The 16,500-nt window shown below is 43.4% G+C and overlaps 1 protein-coding gene across 4 annotated transcripts in view; it reads right to left on the bottom strand.

The window, feature by feature from the left end:
- The window catches only part of cita (citron rho-interacting serine/threonine kinase a), a 115,272-nt gene that overhangs the window by 82,953 nt on the left and 15,819 nt on the right, over positions 1-16,500 (bottom strand). For 3 of the 4 annotated variants that reach the window (XM_072664257.1, XM_072664404.1, XM_072664333.1), the window contains exon 1: positions 15,182-15,265. Coding sequence is in view for 1 of the 4 variants with exons in the window: in XM_072664482.1 (XP_072520583.1) it covers positions 15,182-15,365 (184 nt within the window). In the remaining 3 variants the exon portion in view is untranslated. Of the gene's footprint in view, positions 1-15,181; positions 15,366-16,500 lie in introns of those variants that run through there. The other variant, XM_072664482.1, reaches the window with a different exon arrangement.

The raw sequence follows: 16,500 nt of genomic DNA, 5'->3' as shown, positions 1-16,500 counted from the left end.
TAAGCCCTTGAGCAAGGCTCTTAATGGTCTCTGCTTCAGAATCGTTACTTACCCTGCTTTCTTACCCTGGCTTTCTAAGCTTTTCATCTTAGCGTAGATGAAAAAAAAACAAAAATTAAGGTCCGTTGTCGACCATTTTCAATACCATTCGAAGGGTTGGGGCTTAGGGGGTTAGGGAAAGTAATTGGTTAACATCTTATAGCTTGTCTGTAGCAATGGAAGTAAATTGGAAATTGATGCAAACACACAATTTACAACCCCTTTATCAGTATAAAAGCAGTGTAGGACCAAGACTGTGTTACTTCACTCTCTACCACAGTATTTACCCAACATTACACATCTGAACTGGTCTCTAGAAAAATACACTTAATAAGAGACGACATATTAGAAAGTGTAAAAGTGTAAGTCTTTCCTTTAGAGAAATAAGAAACAAATAAAGCCAAAGTGTGGTGAGTACTGTTTCCTACAGCTTCAAAACTAAAGAGATCTTGTACAGGAAGAGGTCAGACAACAGCATTAGAAGACAAGTTTCTGAAAGTCAACAGCTCACGTGGTCAACAGCTCAGATTCAACTCTGAAGCGAAGACTGAAGAGCTGCAGATTTGACAACAGCAAGAAAGCAATTGCTTAGAGGCTTGCCTGGGCAATGCAGCACTGTCAGTAGAGGGGTGTGATGAATATTGCAATGAATATTGTACTCACAGCTCTACAGCTATCTTACAGACAAGTTTCCATTTAAGGCTTTCCACTAACAGTAGGTTCAATCTGAACCTTGGACGTCTCATTCCGCACTGTATGTGCAACTATGTGATAGAGTTGCGAGTCCTAGCCCATCACTGGTAAAGACTATTAGAATTGTGACGTTAACATCATCAAATTGCCCAAGCCTAATATAGAGAGATAGAAAAGGAGCCCTGGTAACACTTTGCCTGTGTAGGCAATATCGTCTTAGATGGCTACCGTCTGGCAGATTTAGAACACGACACAGTCCAACTGGCGTCAGGTCACGAGGTCAGAACGTGGAATATGTCCGCTAATGGCGAAATTCGGGCTGAGGCATTCTGGCCGGACGGGTAGCTGCGCCTACGCCAGGCTGCGAGGGCACAGCAGGGGCTGCTTGACCGCCGCCGTCCACACTCCTCCTTCGGGGACAAGGAGGCACAAGCTGTCAAGCCTGTCCTCACATCAAACACATGCTGGCAGCGCTTAAAGAAGCGAAAAACGGAAAAGCCCTTCGGTTTTGTGTGGGTGGCTGAACAAGCTCACACACACACACACACACACACATACATACACAGTGTCCCAGGGTGTTTTGGGTGTGTGGGTCTTGAAGTGGCTCGGCCGTTTACGAAGCGACACCTCTGGCCCTAACGAGATTAGAGGTTCCGCCTATTTCGCTCCAGAGAAGTCCTTTAGCTGAGTTCTGCCTTTAGAGAAACGTCTCACTTTCCAAACCCTCGCTGCCTACACAGGCCGGGCTGAACGGACCGTAATTGATTTGATTATCAACCTACTGCGCTTGGTCCTGGCCAGGCATTGAGGGAGAGAGGTGTTCATGGTGAGTTAAGACTCACAGCAGCGTCAGCAGCCCCAAATAGCGCGACAATAGGAGGAAAAATGCAAACGAGTCGCTGAGCTTTAAAAGAGATGACGGACTCAGGAGAGTAATGAACTGAATGGGCCTACTTTTTGATCCTTGGCTTTCTTCGAAAATGCACCACCAACAACAAAATAGGATGTACAAACAAAAACAAAGACCACATTAGTGGTATGAGGGATCCTCCACTGCAAAACCCCCAAGGCTGGAGACAGAAAACAGCATTTCACATATTTAAAATACTGTTTAAATGGTTGATGGCTGGTTTGAGTGTCTCTAAAACTTCTGATCTCCTGGGATTTTCAGCACAGTCTCTAGAGTTACTCAGAATGGTATAATAGAAAGCAAACACATGCAGCGAGCAGCAGTTCTGCAGACAGAAACACCTTGTTGATGAGAGGTCAACGTAGAATGGCCGGTCTGGTTGGAGCTGACAGAAAGGTTACAGTAACTCTGATAATTCGTCTGTACAATTGTGGTTAGCAAGAAAGAACCTTAAATCTTGAGGCAGACGGGCTACAACAATGGGTTCCACTTCAATCAGCACTAAAAGCTGAGTCTGCAGTGTGCCCAGACTCACCAAAACTGGACAGCAAAAGTCTGAAAGTAGCCTCAATTTCTGCAGAGGCACACAGATGATAGGGTCAGAATTCAGGGCCTCTTCATACCAATAAATCATAGCTTGAATACCACATCCTATTCGAGTATTGCTGCTGACCATGTGCATTCGTTCATGGCCACATTTGACCTATCTTCTAATGGCTACTTCCAGCTTGATGATGCACCATGACACAAAGCAATAGTCGTCTCTAACTGGTTTCATTAACATGAAATTAAGCTCAGTAATCTGCAGTGTTCTGAATCCAAGAGAACGCCTTTGGAATGTGGAAGAATGGGAGATTTACAGGAGGAAAACGCACCTGAAAATCTACAGGAATTGTGCGACCCAATCATGTCAACATGAACAAGAGTCTCAAAGGAATGTTTCCAACATCTTGTAAAATCCATGCCATTAAGAACTGAGGCTATTTTGAGAGCAAAGGAAGGCCCTACCCAGTATTAGTATTAGTATAGTGTGCCTAACAAACTGATTAGAGAGTATATGTGTGTGTTATACATACAGTATTTTTATCTTCACAAAGATGTGGGATGTCTCTGGTGAGCAACAGCACCATTGAATAACAGTGGGAGTCAGCAGCAGGTATAAAGGCTGGCAACCCCACGGCGTGTATGAATACAGTAACTATCGATTTGCTGAAGTTCCAGCGAGTTCCGCTGTGCTATTCGCAGCACTAGTGACCAACACACAGGGGCCTGACTCATCCTCAACATTCCCTCAGTGTTGTCTCAGCGTTCTCCGCGCGCTGCACCAACATTCCTGCTGCAACTCCCTCCCTTCCTGTAGTGGGTTTCAGATCAATTCTGCTACAGTAATACAAGTACAAGTGAGAACAGAAGAAGCTTCTATCGAATCTCTCGTGACCTGGCGTCCTGTTTGTAAGCTGGAATAATCACCATTCCCAAAATCATACACGTGTCCGACATCTCCAAGCAGGATTTAGGATAACAAGAATACCAAACGGACCGTGAAAAAGCCCTTGAGCCTGGCTCAAAATGGGGCTTAGTCATCAGCCCACAGGGGCACAGAGGAACATTGATCAACACTGTTTGAATGATGAAGGAAGAAAAACAAACAACACAGTGTGATTACAAGTGAAGGACATTTTAAGGTATAATTTGTATTCAGTTAAAGGGGCTCTAGCATGTTAAACTGCATTATCTGTGGCACGACTCAATAATAAGAGTTTGGTACATGGAAGTGTCACGCTGTGAACCTCAAACACGGCTGTGTCCCCCTGCAAAATAAACTCTAGCTTAACCAAACAGAGCTGTGAAATGGGCCAATTTCAAAACCTCCAAACTGTCTTCTTTCATTTATAGCCCCAAAACTGACTCATAGACACCCCATGAAAACATCAGCCTTTTTTGTTATACATATTTAAACATCTGGACATTTGATCTTCACTTGAACAATATTGGGATATGAGGTAGAAATGCTGCACCGCAACAACCAAGTAAATGTAATTATTGAAATGTAATTCATAAAAATGCTGTTTTTTCTGTAACCCCCCCCCCCAAAAAAAAAAAAAAAAAAATATATATATATATATATATTTGGACACAGTAACAGAGGACATGTTTGGTGTAAACCAGACACAGCATTTCAGCAGAAGAACCCGAATCAACTGTGAAGCATGGAGGTGGAAATGTTATAGCTTTGGTCTGCTTTTCTGCAGTGAGGGCCTGGAGAGCCCTCAAACACAGAATCCACTAGGAATTCTTTATTGAATCAGAGGGCACTTGAGGAAAATAAGAGACCATCTGTCTGAAAGATAAAGCTAAACACAGCTGAAAGAATTCTGCATAGAGAAGTATGAGTGAATGTCAGAGAAGCAAAAGCTTGGAGGGCAAACAGGGATCCACGCAAGGCTAAAAGCTAACACTGGCCCACCTTAACCACACACATCATGTGTACAACTGACAAGCTGCACAAAAAAAACACATGAATGTGATATTATATGTGCCTTTAGCTCGATTGTTGTGAACTTTCACATAAGACATGAACTCATTCGATCAATCACTGCTACAGCACAGCAACAACCAGTGTCCCAGTAACCTTAAAAACAGCATAAGTAGGTTTTTTACATGAAAGCTGCGTAGTGTTGGTAAGGTGGTTTACACTGAGCTAACACTATAGGGATACTATAAGGTCAAAATAAAAAAGCTCTCTAAATATAGAAGGGGGTACAGTGAAAATGGTCTAGGGTAAACTGACTTGAGGCTTATATGGGAATCCATATTGTATGGATTATATGGGAAGGTTTGAACGAACAAGTCTAAATTTAGAACAAGAAACCAATGAATGGCTGAACAAATGGGTGTCCAAAAAGCAAAGCCTGCAGAGGTATCTTTAACCCGCTCCAGCTATGAATCACAGCTTCAGAAATACTTCCTGCTGAATACACATCTCTGCCCACTATTGTTCCTTAGGTCTATATCAGGCAGAAGGGCTTCCCACACACACACACACTTCGGCAGACAACCTCTTCAGCCGACATGACGCACACTGCAGACACCATTAAACCTTTTTAACCTTTTCATTCAATGGAGGTGACTGTACCTGAAGCTATGGACAAAACCACAACAACAACACAGGGCACTACCAGACTGGACCCATACACACACACACACACACACACACACACACACACACACACACACACACACACACACACACACACACACACAAACACCAACAGATGCTCTCACACAACTCTGCAATAACAAGCACAGCAGGATACAACTCAATAAAACATGTCACACTCTTGTTTAAACAGTGATTTCAGTCCAGGACAAAGGGAGCTCAGTTCAGCCAGGGCACAATATTTACCTTCTCTCAGCACTGCCACATCGGACTGCAGATGAGCAGCTAGACCTGACCGTAGTGCGTCATGGACAAATTGCTTCATATCACGAGTGCCTTATACCTTGCAATACACTAGGTAGAGATGGCACTAGCATGTGGAACAACTAGCATTCCAACTACTTTTTAATATTTAAGTTTCCGCAAGAACTGATTATCGGATACTCGGTTAACTGCAGGGAGAACTTGCTATAATTAGTGCAGGGCTGTAAGCTTGTGGTCAATGCCCAAGAATTGTGAGGTAATTTAGCAAGATAACAATTAATGTAATCATTATTTCATTATGTTTTCCAGCTCCAGGGGCTGCATCCAATTGCAGCAGTGTTGGATGCTGATGGAGGATTTGCCATCGCCAACAGAATGTCTTTTCTCCTAAGTGGACGATGTGCCAACATGGCAAGTTAGTTGTCCAAGATATAAACTCACTTAATTGCAAAAACTATGTGAACGCTGGTTAGGGCCTCCCTTTATTGTTAACAAATTCTCAATTCTTCATTGCATGAATTCCACAAGATACTGGAAACACCCCTCTGAGATCCTGGTCCATGCTGACATGATTGCATTATGTAATTCCTGCAGATTTTTTAGAAGCACTTCCATGCTGCAAATCTCACGTTCTACTAACCAGGTTTAGATCCAGTGACTTGGAATGCTGCATAATAGCAAGGAAGCCAGCTTTTCTCCGAGTGCACTGGCTGCCTGGCTGTTGTATCACTAGGGAGCTGCGCTTTCCTCTAAGCGTGCCAGGCTGCCTAGCGATGCTGCATCGGCGCCAGTTCAAAAAGAGGCAGTGGTTGGCTCAGAGGAGACGTGCTAGTGGGCATTGCTAGTGATAGGGGAATTCACATGAATGGGAATTGGGCAATTGGTCTTCCAAATTGGAATACCAACACAGGCTGCTGTACTTTGGTCCACAAGGGTGTGTTGTAAATGTAGCACTGTTTGAAAATAACAGTCTATAGCAGACTGTTTTGCATATCAGTCAAATGGTCTGTTCTTGCCAAAGTAGGTGGCATTTGGCAATGTTGAGATGCAACCGTCTAAACTGGCAAAAACTGTAGGAACACTATTCAGTCAACTCGGTTGATAAGTAACAAGCAAGCACTCAGATAACCACTTGTGTTCTTTCCCTAATTACACCCCCATAAACAGCATTATGCAGATTTAGTGGGCAATACCATGTTTTGTCTGGCTTAATACAACCAGGACCTGTAAACATCCTTACTTTGTATCCAGGGCAGTTCGATTAAACTCAGAGGAGTGAAGAAATGTTGGACAGTATTGGTCAGGGACTGCATGTCTCACACTTTCAGTGGTGTAAGAATGGTTGCTAACAAGATCCAAACTCTCCACTAGAAGGAACAAGTCAGTGAGTCACCGCATCCTCTATTTTTAAGTTGGGCTCAGAAAAGCGCATAGTTTGTTTACCCTACCATCACGTCGATTTGAATGTAGATTAGGGTTCGAACTGCAAACCCAGGCACTGTTTTCACAAATATCTAGCCTCCAACAATGGCAGTCATTCCACTGCCGCATGTACAGGCAAGCCGGTCATTAAAGAGTGAATCACAGGGCAAAGAAGAACTCTCCAGCGCTAAAACGACCATTATGTTGTGAACCCTACAGCAGATGCCGGTACCCTCGCCAGAGAGATACACCAATTAGAGCCCTTACCAAGCAGTCAGGACAGCAACCCTGACCAGTGCGTCACAAAGCAAGGAGCCAAGCCACGTCTAAATGGAAAACCGCCGCGACAAGGAAAGATTTCTGGATGAGCTACAGTGCCGCAGCCTTACATTAATTCAGCATTTTGCTATGGGATTTATGATTGGCAATTAACAGCAACTGCAATCACGCTTCCTGAGGCTGTTTCTCTGCCAGAGCTGTACATTCCTGCACCACAATATGAGAGCAAAAAAGCTGAGGATTAAAATTCATTCATTTCAGCATTCACACTGGAAATCTATTTTTACCCCAGGATTGCTAAGGAGGGAGAGGAAATGGGGAGAAGAAGCGGGGGTGGAGAAAGTGAGCGGGCGAGAGAGAGAGAGACCGACCATGAGAGAGAGAGAATGCGAGCGAGAGACAGAAAGCACATGCGCAGACATGAGAGAGAGAGAGAGAGAAAGCATAAGAGAGTGTGAGGGAAAGAGAGAAAGGTAGAGAGTGTGAAAATGGAGAGGAGAGGCAGAGAGAGATTAAGCGAGATGTGGTGGGAAGATGGAGATCGCAAGAGATAGAAAGAGAATGCGAGCGAGAGACAGAGCACATGCAAGAGAGTGAGAGACAAGTGAAGGGGGAAGAAAAAGAGAAGAGAGAAAAAGGTAGAGTGTGTAAAAAAGGAAAGGACAGAAAAAGAGAGAGATAAAGCAGGTTGTGGCGGGAAAAATAGAAAAAAGAAAGAGGAAGGAGGAGAGAGGGAGAGATGGAGAGAGAATGTAAGAGCATGTGAGGGTGAAGGAGCAAGAGACAAGGTGAGATAGGGAGAGTGACCAAAACAGAGCGAGAAATGAAAAAAAGCACAAGTGAGCAAGAGAGAGCACAAGAGAGAAGTAGGAGGTAAGGAGAGACAGGAAAAAAGAGAAACGAGAGAGGGGTAAAAGGAGAAAGGGAGCAAGGAATGGAGGAGAAATGGAAAAGAACGAGAGTGAGAGGGTGAGAGAAAGTGCAGGAGAGAGAGACGTGGATAGGGAAGAAGACAGAGAGAGAGAGAGAGAGAAAGGCAGAGTGTGTGAAAAAGGAGAGCAGAGAGACCAATAAAGCGAGACGAGGGGGGAAGGAAAAGAGAGAAGATCCAGAGATATAGAAAGAGGTGGGTGGGGGAGAGAGATTAGAGAAATAGTGAGAGCAAGAGGTGAGATGGGGAAGAAAGAGCGCGAGAGGGACAAAAATTGAGAAGAGTGAGCGTAGAGGAAAAGAGCAGAGAGAGAAACGAGAAGCTAAAGAAAGATGGGGGAAAAAAAAAAACGGACAGAGTGAACGCAATTGGGAGTAAGGAGAAGAGAGACAGTGACAAAGGAGGAGACAGTGGGCGAGAGAGAGAGAGCGCGACAGTGGGCGAGAGAGAGACAGAGAGCGCGAGAATGCATGTAAAATTTATACCAGCATCACTTTGAGAGATGTAGAGGTGAAGATAAAGCTGAATTCTCCACACAGGCTCTTATCATGCTGCTGCTGTGTGTGTCCTTCCAGCTTCAGCAGAGGCGACTAATCACGCCCTCACCTCACGCTTTCTTACTTTTCTAATCATTGAGAGCACGCCGAGCCGGATAAATCAAAACTTTCCTGTCGTATTGATCCTGCTCCGTACGTGAGGGGAGAGATAACACCTCCGCCCTCTGACACACAGAGTCCACACTGGCCGGGAGAAGGGATGGGAGATGGTAATGGGGTGGAAATAGATCATACATAGGCATCTCCTTTACAGCTGTGTATTGACAAGAACCAATCTATAGGACGTGCATTACGATACAGGAGTTGCTATCAATATATTGTGATACTATAAGCAAGACGATACAGCAATTCTTTTCAAATTTGATACAATTTTAGGAGCATAAAAAGCATAAAACACATCATATACATTAAGTCTAAGAGAGAAAAGCTTACTTTTTATCCAATCAGAACTTCAAGATCTGAAGGCCAAGAACAACACTGCTTTCTAGTGTTCGGGGTTTAAACACAACACTAAATAAACCACTGTCTGAACTAGAGGTCGACCGATATATCAGCTTTTTAGGACCGGCCCACTCTACATCAAGAGGAGAGCAAAACTGGTAAAGTACAGCAGGCATTTATTAAACTCAGATTTAGGCTCATTTAAAGCCTTTATTCAGTTTTCCGTAACAGTTCACAGTAGCTGAATCGTATAGTGTAGTCTAACCTAATCTAGTCTAGCCAACAAAAACTGTAACAAAAAATGAATTATATATATATATATATATATATATATATATATATATATATATATTACAATGTAGTAAGTCTTATCAGATACATTTGCTGTCCAGTTGAAGCCAGTTGAATAGATTGTATCTGGTAAACTAGGGTTAGCTTTTAGCCTTTCTTCTTGCTTCAGCCCTTCCCTCTTCTTCAGTCAGCCTGGCATTTAGCCTTGTACAGCCCCCAAGTTCTCTACAGTGGAGCTTCCTCAGGTCCCTCCTTCTTCCCTATCTGGTTGGCCTCGAGTTAGCTTTCACTAGGGGGCTGGGTGTATGCAAATGTTGGGGCTGTAAACAAAACAGCCAGGACTGTTAGATAACAGTCTTTCAGGTCTGTTTTGGTTATGATTTCTTTTCAATGAAGAAACAACAGTGTTTGGGGTTCATGGTTTGTCACTTCCATGTGCCGGACTACCTTTAATTAACTATGAAAGGATACATATAGTTTTGCATTTCAGAAATTACAGAAAGGGAGTGATTATTGTAAATAACATTAGGGCTGTGATAGCACACGGCCGTAATAAACAACCTTGAGTGTTCTATTGCTTTTTCAACAGTTAGGAAAAGAAAGAAAGACACAAAAAGCTCTGAACGTGGCAACAAATTACCTAATATCTGCGATTCCTTCCGCCAAATTATAGCTCCACAACAAGTAGCCTGTTGGTAACGTCTCATTATGAACTGTACTTAATGTACAGCCTGCAGCTCGTTCATCAGCTCCTCATTCTGAGCCTTTTTTCTCATTTAACCTTTTCGTTAGAAGCAGAAACTTCATAAGGGTTTGCTGGTTTACTTCAGCGTCAAGCCATTCTGTTGCTTAGCAACCGCCTCGAGCGGAGTGATACAGCAGATACAGTAAAAACGTAGAACGCTCATCAACCAATCAGATGTGTGGATCAAACAACCTGTTCCACACTACACTAGCTTCATAGCTGCACTGCAAAACTAAATTTCTGAATGCATAACCTAATCAAGACCTACACTACATGGACAAAAGTATTGGGACACTTGCTCATTCATTGGTCCTTCTGAAATAAGAAATGTTTCTCCTCTTTTTTTGGAATTACTGCCTCTACTGTCCAAGGATTACAGATGATTACAGAAAGGTTTTGATTGCATTCAGCTACAAGAGAGTTAGAGAGGCCAGGATGTTGGATGGTCACCACCCCACCTCATCCCCAACGCAGCCCAAAAGTATTTTGGTGGAGCACCATTCATCATTCCAGAGAACACTGCTCTACTGCTTCACAGCTCAATGCTGGCCTTTATACCCCTCTAGCCCACATCTGGTATTAGACATGGTGCTAATAGGTTCATGTTTATTTATTGGCTACAAAAAGTTCTATTCTATTGGCAATACTTCTCTACAGGAACTAGACAAGCTGTGTGTGTGCATTTGCACATCTGTGTCAAAGATGGATGCCCATTAGTGACAGACTCGCCTGTAAATAGTCTGTAAAGTTTGTCCCCCAGATGTGAGACCTCACAGGACCTCACAATTATTTCCAGTTTCCATAACTGAAAAAAAAGTCTCTCTATTTTTATCTCTATTTTATTATTATTTGTTTTTTAACAAATCAGTCCCTAATATCAAAACACTCAGAGCAGAGGGAATCTAGCACATGTTCCAGAGCACAGGGAAAAACAGCGAGATTCTAGATGTACAGCACATGCGTTTGAGCAGCAGTCACGACACTGAGCTTCAGAGCTCTGATCAGAAGTGGCCCAACAACAAATTTGCCAGCGTAGGCAGCGTTCGGCCGCACTGCTGTATCCAGAGCGGTGCGTTTCTTTCTGGGAAAGGTCGAGAGCGGCTGTCTGGTCAGGTTCTATTTCCTAGATTAGAGGTGATTTCTTTACCAGAGCAAGTGACAGCAGCGCAGCGGAGGCTGTGAGATGAATGAAAATCTGTGGGTGTGTTGCTGAAAAGAAGGGAGGGGGGTGGGACTGTGCCTGTTTATGAAAGACAGACTGGAATATGAATGGTAGACAGTTATTTCAGCACAGCAGAGGCAGAAGCATAGATGCGCACACACTCGTCTTGGCCCCGTCCACACGTAATTTAGCTGTTTTTGAAAACAGATTTGCCTTTTTAGCTTCACCAGCGTTTTTGAAATTTTCTCTGTCTACACAGCACCGCAAAAGTGGCCCGAACACGTTCACGTGAGACAACCAGCCCAGCAGGGGGGCGTCAACACCTCACAAAGTTTAATGTCAAATTCATCTAAGAAGCAGCCTAACAGCCAAAACAGACCTAAATACAGAGCAAAGCCGATGCACATTTCTCTAGGGCTGTGTTTTGGCAAGTACCTGATATAGAAAGTATTGATATAGGGGTCTTTGCATTTAACCATCAATAAAAAAACAGTACTGTGTCTAAGAAACCCAAAATTAAGCTCAGTACATTGTCACAGCATATTAAAAAGTGTTCCATTAGCAAGTTTGCAATGTGATGTCAGCATTTTCAAAAAGCTGTGTTTTGCTGATCTGCTCGAAAACAATGAGTTCTTAAAAATGTCCAGCCTGCAGAGCGTCACCTAAATGCTGTGCTCTTGTGGACAGGGGGCTAAAACACTAAGAAAAAGCCACAATTGAAAAAAACTCTCACTCTCACACACACCACACAAGGTGACAGATTAGCTTTCACTAGTGACAGTAAGCTTTCACTCTGACAGCAAGGAAGGAGTCTTCATTAGCCCTTTATGCGGGAGACCATGCTCATTAAAACTGCTCTGTGTTTTATAGAGACACTGCAAGAATAAACCACCTATAAAAACAATGCAGTGAAAGAAGGGGGAAGGGGCGAGAGACAAAGAGAACAAGAGGAAAAGAAGAGAGAAGAGAGAGAAGACTATGGGTTTTAATGCAGTAGATGGTAACATTTTACTTGAACCCTGCTTCACAAGACTGGCATAACCGTGCTGTAAACATGTCATTACAGATGTCATTTCAACATACAACATTCAACACATGCCAACAGAATTTTGACATGTCACAGAGAATGGACCAATAGAAATGCTCCAAAATGATTGTCATAAAAATCCTTCTACACTGACTTCCACTGAAAACTAAGAAGCTTTTTGCTTCTCCTGTGAAGTTGCCATTTTGGAAAGACAAGGATTTTGCATGATGGTGACTACATCATGAGTTGTCATGACAGATTGTGTCTATTTATAACAAGCATGTTACCATTACCAGTAACTGTGGAGGCAGATAATAGCATATTTGATTAACTCTCATGACATCAAACATTATTATTATTAGTAGCAGTATCTGTCATGACAATTACTGGTAATGTAACATGACACTGTTAATTAATGAACATAATCAGTAATAAAAACTCATGACAGTATGTGACATCTGCCAAAACAACAGTACTTCAGGGATGTAAATGTAATCCATCTTATAGCATTGAATATTATCACAGTGTACAGCTGTATGCAAAATGTTGGGCAATCCAAGGCAAAACTTCTAAAAGAAAAATATTTTAAAAGTTTTTGTAAATGCAAATTCATGCAATGGAAGAAATTATAGATAATAATAATAATAATAATAATAATAATAATAATAATGACACTAATGACAAGTGCCATGGTTTTGGCAAACTAAGTCAGTACTTAGTAACACCCCCTTTAGAAGAAATCATCAGAAGTCTTACATTCAATGCCTCAAAGACTGGGGATTTCAATACTTCTCTGACACAACCAACACTTTCAGAGGCAATCGCTGTGTAGACGGATCTGATGCATCGGCCAGCAGCATTGCACTGAAGTGATGTGGGGAGAAAGTGCCATGTACCCATCCTGGAGAGAGCAAGGCTAATAGTGCTCGCTGGCTAGCAGTTCGACCAGGATTCGAACCAGCGATCCTTTGGGTATGGTGAAGGCCCCTAACTTCACTTGACCACCTCTTGCCGCGCTGAAATTCATGGGCTGTTTTTCAGCACAGACCAACCCACAAATACAAGTCAGGGCACGGCAGGGTCATTCCAAACTCTTCTGCTTGTTTTCTTGAAGGAGTTCTCTGTGATTTTGGGGTCTTTGGTTCAGATGTTTCCAGAACTTTCACAAACGAGGTCATGTCACAGGTTTCCATACTCGTCCATCCAGATATTAGTCCAGGCAATGCTGCACAGTTGAACAGTTGAACACCCCTACTCCCGTATCAGCTAAACCTTCCTGCAGGTTCTGTCATATGGAGGTGCTGCATTACCTTTCTGGCCAGCATACAATATTTTTTTTTAGTGTTCCAGATCTGCTCTACTTGTGAGTTGGAAGCATTTTGTGGTGCTTTTTACATCCAGACATCATTTTTATTAGTAGCCAGCTGCTTAGAGGAGCCCATTGTTGTTGAATAAGAGCACAACTAGCTGACCTCTTAAACTTTGTACTATTAATATGTGAATTGGACAGTAAGAATAAAACAAATTATGTAAAAAGTAAAAGCATTAGCTATACTATAAGCTGTGCTATGTTTTTCTGCTTACCGAAATATGTATCAATCAAAACACCACTGTATCACATTATAAAGTTTAGCATCATCCGTACCATAATAATATCATTACAAAAGACCAAGATTCAGACCAATTCTATGAGAGTTTGTAAACAATAACAAACGGTACACAGCAACTAGTAACTGCATAAATTCACCATTAATGCTCTGTTCATTTCTGCCTTGGGACAATTATCTTCTACTAGCTCACGCCACGCAATTGCGCAAAGACGACACAGAGCTGGTCAAGGCAAACGCAGCCCTGTGTTTCTGCATTAGGACAATGTGTGATGTATGAGAGAAGCAGAGGGAGAGGGAAAGGGGGGGGGTGAAACAGTGAAAGAAATAGTGATGGCGCTAGAACACACGCAGAGAAAAGGAGAGAGAGAGTGTGAGAGAGAAGGGCTCGAGGAGGAAACTCCCTCTGGTTACCATAGAAATAACATTCTTCCCTGCAATTGGGGATCAGTCTCCCTTCCACTAATCCTATAACGATTCTAGTATCTCCACGTTCTCTCTTTCTCACGTTCTCCCTCTCAGTCTCTCCGCTGTATAGAAAGATTAGGAACATGCTGTCCTTTCTGTGCTGATCTAAAGTCTGAAATCAGCGTTCATCGCTCCAAGCTAACGCAGGAGAACACAATGGCACCAGCGACGCTGAAGTACGCTCACACAAACAGAGCTGACATTAACATGGCTGGGAATCAATGAGAGCCTCCAGGGCAAGACAGCTAGATGCAGATACGAAGGGGTGCACCAATATAGGAACTATACTGGACTGAGCGGATTTGTTTTTAATACACATATTTGTCGATGCCGATACACAAACATTTAGAAAATGCAGAAATCCACTGATTTGAAGCTTTGGTTTCTGTAGGGTTAAAATGCAGTACATTGAATACAATAAAACACATGTTTTAGCATGGACGCCCAAAAGCTCAGCATCAGTTAAACCTTCTGCTTTTCTGCTTTTCGATAAATACACCATCAAATATGGGTTTGAAATATCAGTATAATATAAATATCTGTCTGATTTAAGCGATTGTCTGCAGATTCCGACATACATTGGCGTCCCTACACAATAACACCATGCTAACAGCTGACGAGCTTTGATTTTAAGCAGACTACTGCTTTAAAAACATACAGAAAAGTGTTAAAAACGTGGCCATGAACAAAGAATCTGCAGCAAAATATCAGCGAGGAGTATCCACTCGCACACACGCTCACGCTGAGACGGGGATTCCCAGTCTACTGCGTTCACATGAATAACACGTTCACTAGATGCAAGACGAGCCGTGAGAGAAGCACTGAAAGTCTCACACACACACTCTCTCTCACATTTGTTGTTTTTGTCCACTGAGCTTTCACTCTTCAGTAGCGAGTTCCATTCATCACAACAGAAAGACAGAGAGAGAGAGAGCAATACAAAGCTACAACGGCTGCTGGTGGAGAGCAGCATCTGCATGGATACAGCAAAAGCGAGACTGCCACTCACCCACGATGTTGCCTGGTGACAGTCGCCGTGGCGATCCATAGCAGACTTGTCCGCAAACCTACCACCTGTGACCGCGCTACTGGAATTGGTCCTCTCTATGACAACTTAAAAAAGCTGTGCGCGTGTGTATGTTGGGGTGTAAGTCAATGCATGTGTGTGTATGTCGGGGTACTCACTCGGATCTGGCCAGTGCCGTTAGGGCCCGGCTGAAGAACCAGCCTAGAAAGGGCAGGTCCTGTCCCTGGAAGCCCGGGGGACGCTGGAGCTGCGGCTGGGCTGCGGGCCGGGGGGCCCGGTCCGGCTCCTCGAAATTGGACGTGTCATCTTCGGCGCGGAGCGAGGGAACGAAGGGAGGGACGACTAGAATGAAGAGGAGAACGAGAGAGAGAGAGAGAGAGAGAGAGAGAGAGAGAGAGAGAGAGAGCGAGAGGGGGGGAGAGAGCGAATGAGAGAGGAAGGAGATGAAAACAGAGGGGGAGAGAGAGAAAAGAAGGGAGAGAGGGAGAGCGGGAGAGAGAGCGGGAGAGAGAGGGGGAAGCGTGTGGTGAGCAGCGAAGGAAATGAAAACAGAAGGGGGAGAGAGAGAGAGAGAGAGAAAAAGGAGGGAGAGAGAAAGACGGGGGGATGAGAGAGAAAAAGAGAGAGGGGGTCTCAGTGATGAGGTTCTAGTGCAGTAACTCACACTCACTCTCCCTCCCACCCTCCCTCCCTCCCTCCCAAGCGACACACACATATTTGCACCACACACACACTCCCTTTCTTACTGCAGCAGCTTCAGCTAATCAGTCTGAGTCACAGCCTCAGCCAAGCGCTGGATCTGTTCACAACACACACACACACACACACACACACACACACACACACACACACACAAAGAAATTCACATGCACGCACACCCCCAGATCTATAATCACAGCCATATATTACAAACAGACAGCGTGCTCTCTCACACACACACACACACACACAATGTCCCTGTAAGCTTCTCCTATGAAAAGAAACCAATATGTTGTTGGTGTTATGCAGGGCTCCCTGTTTGGGCCATTTACTATTTGTTTCAGTATTTTTTTGTTTAGCCAGTTAAACCCCAAAACAATAGTAGAACACACCAGATTCCAGAAAATCTTTAAAGTTGGAGACTCATTGATTGCATTTATAAGAAAAAATATTGATCAGAAAAACAGGACAAAATGACTATTATAACTTGATTAAGCCTCCCCTATTTTGCTTAAAAGATTAAGGTAGGAGATACTTAGTATCTTAGATATTTAGTAGTTAAAGAAATCATTTTTCGTTCTGGTAGAAATGAATTTGCCATTCAGTACATCTGCTTAATCCCCTATAAACCCCCCTATAGTTTAGTTATAATGAGCGTGTTACTGTGGTGGTGCAGGGTTAATGTGGTAACTGCAGTAATTGCGAAGGGCAGGGATAGCCAGAACGACTGACTGATTAATTACACACTGAGGTCAATAAGTGATCCTTCACCCTGACA

The sequence above is a fragment of the Salminus brasiliensis genome, chromosome 1 (genome assembly GCF_030463535.1).
Source record: "Salminus brasiliensis chromosome 1, fSalBra1.hap2, whole genome shotgun sequence".
NCBI classification, from domain to species: domain Eukaryota; kingdom Metazoa; phylum Chordata; class Actinopteri; order Characiformes; family Bryconidae; genus Salminus; species Salminus brasiliensis.
This window is presented reverse-complemented; position numbering and strand designations above follow the sequence as displayed.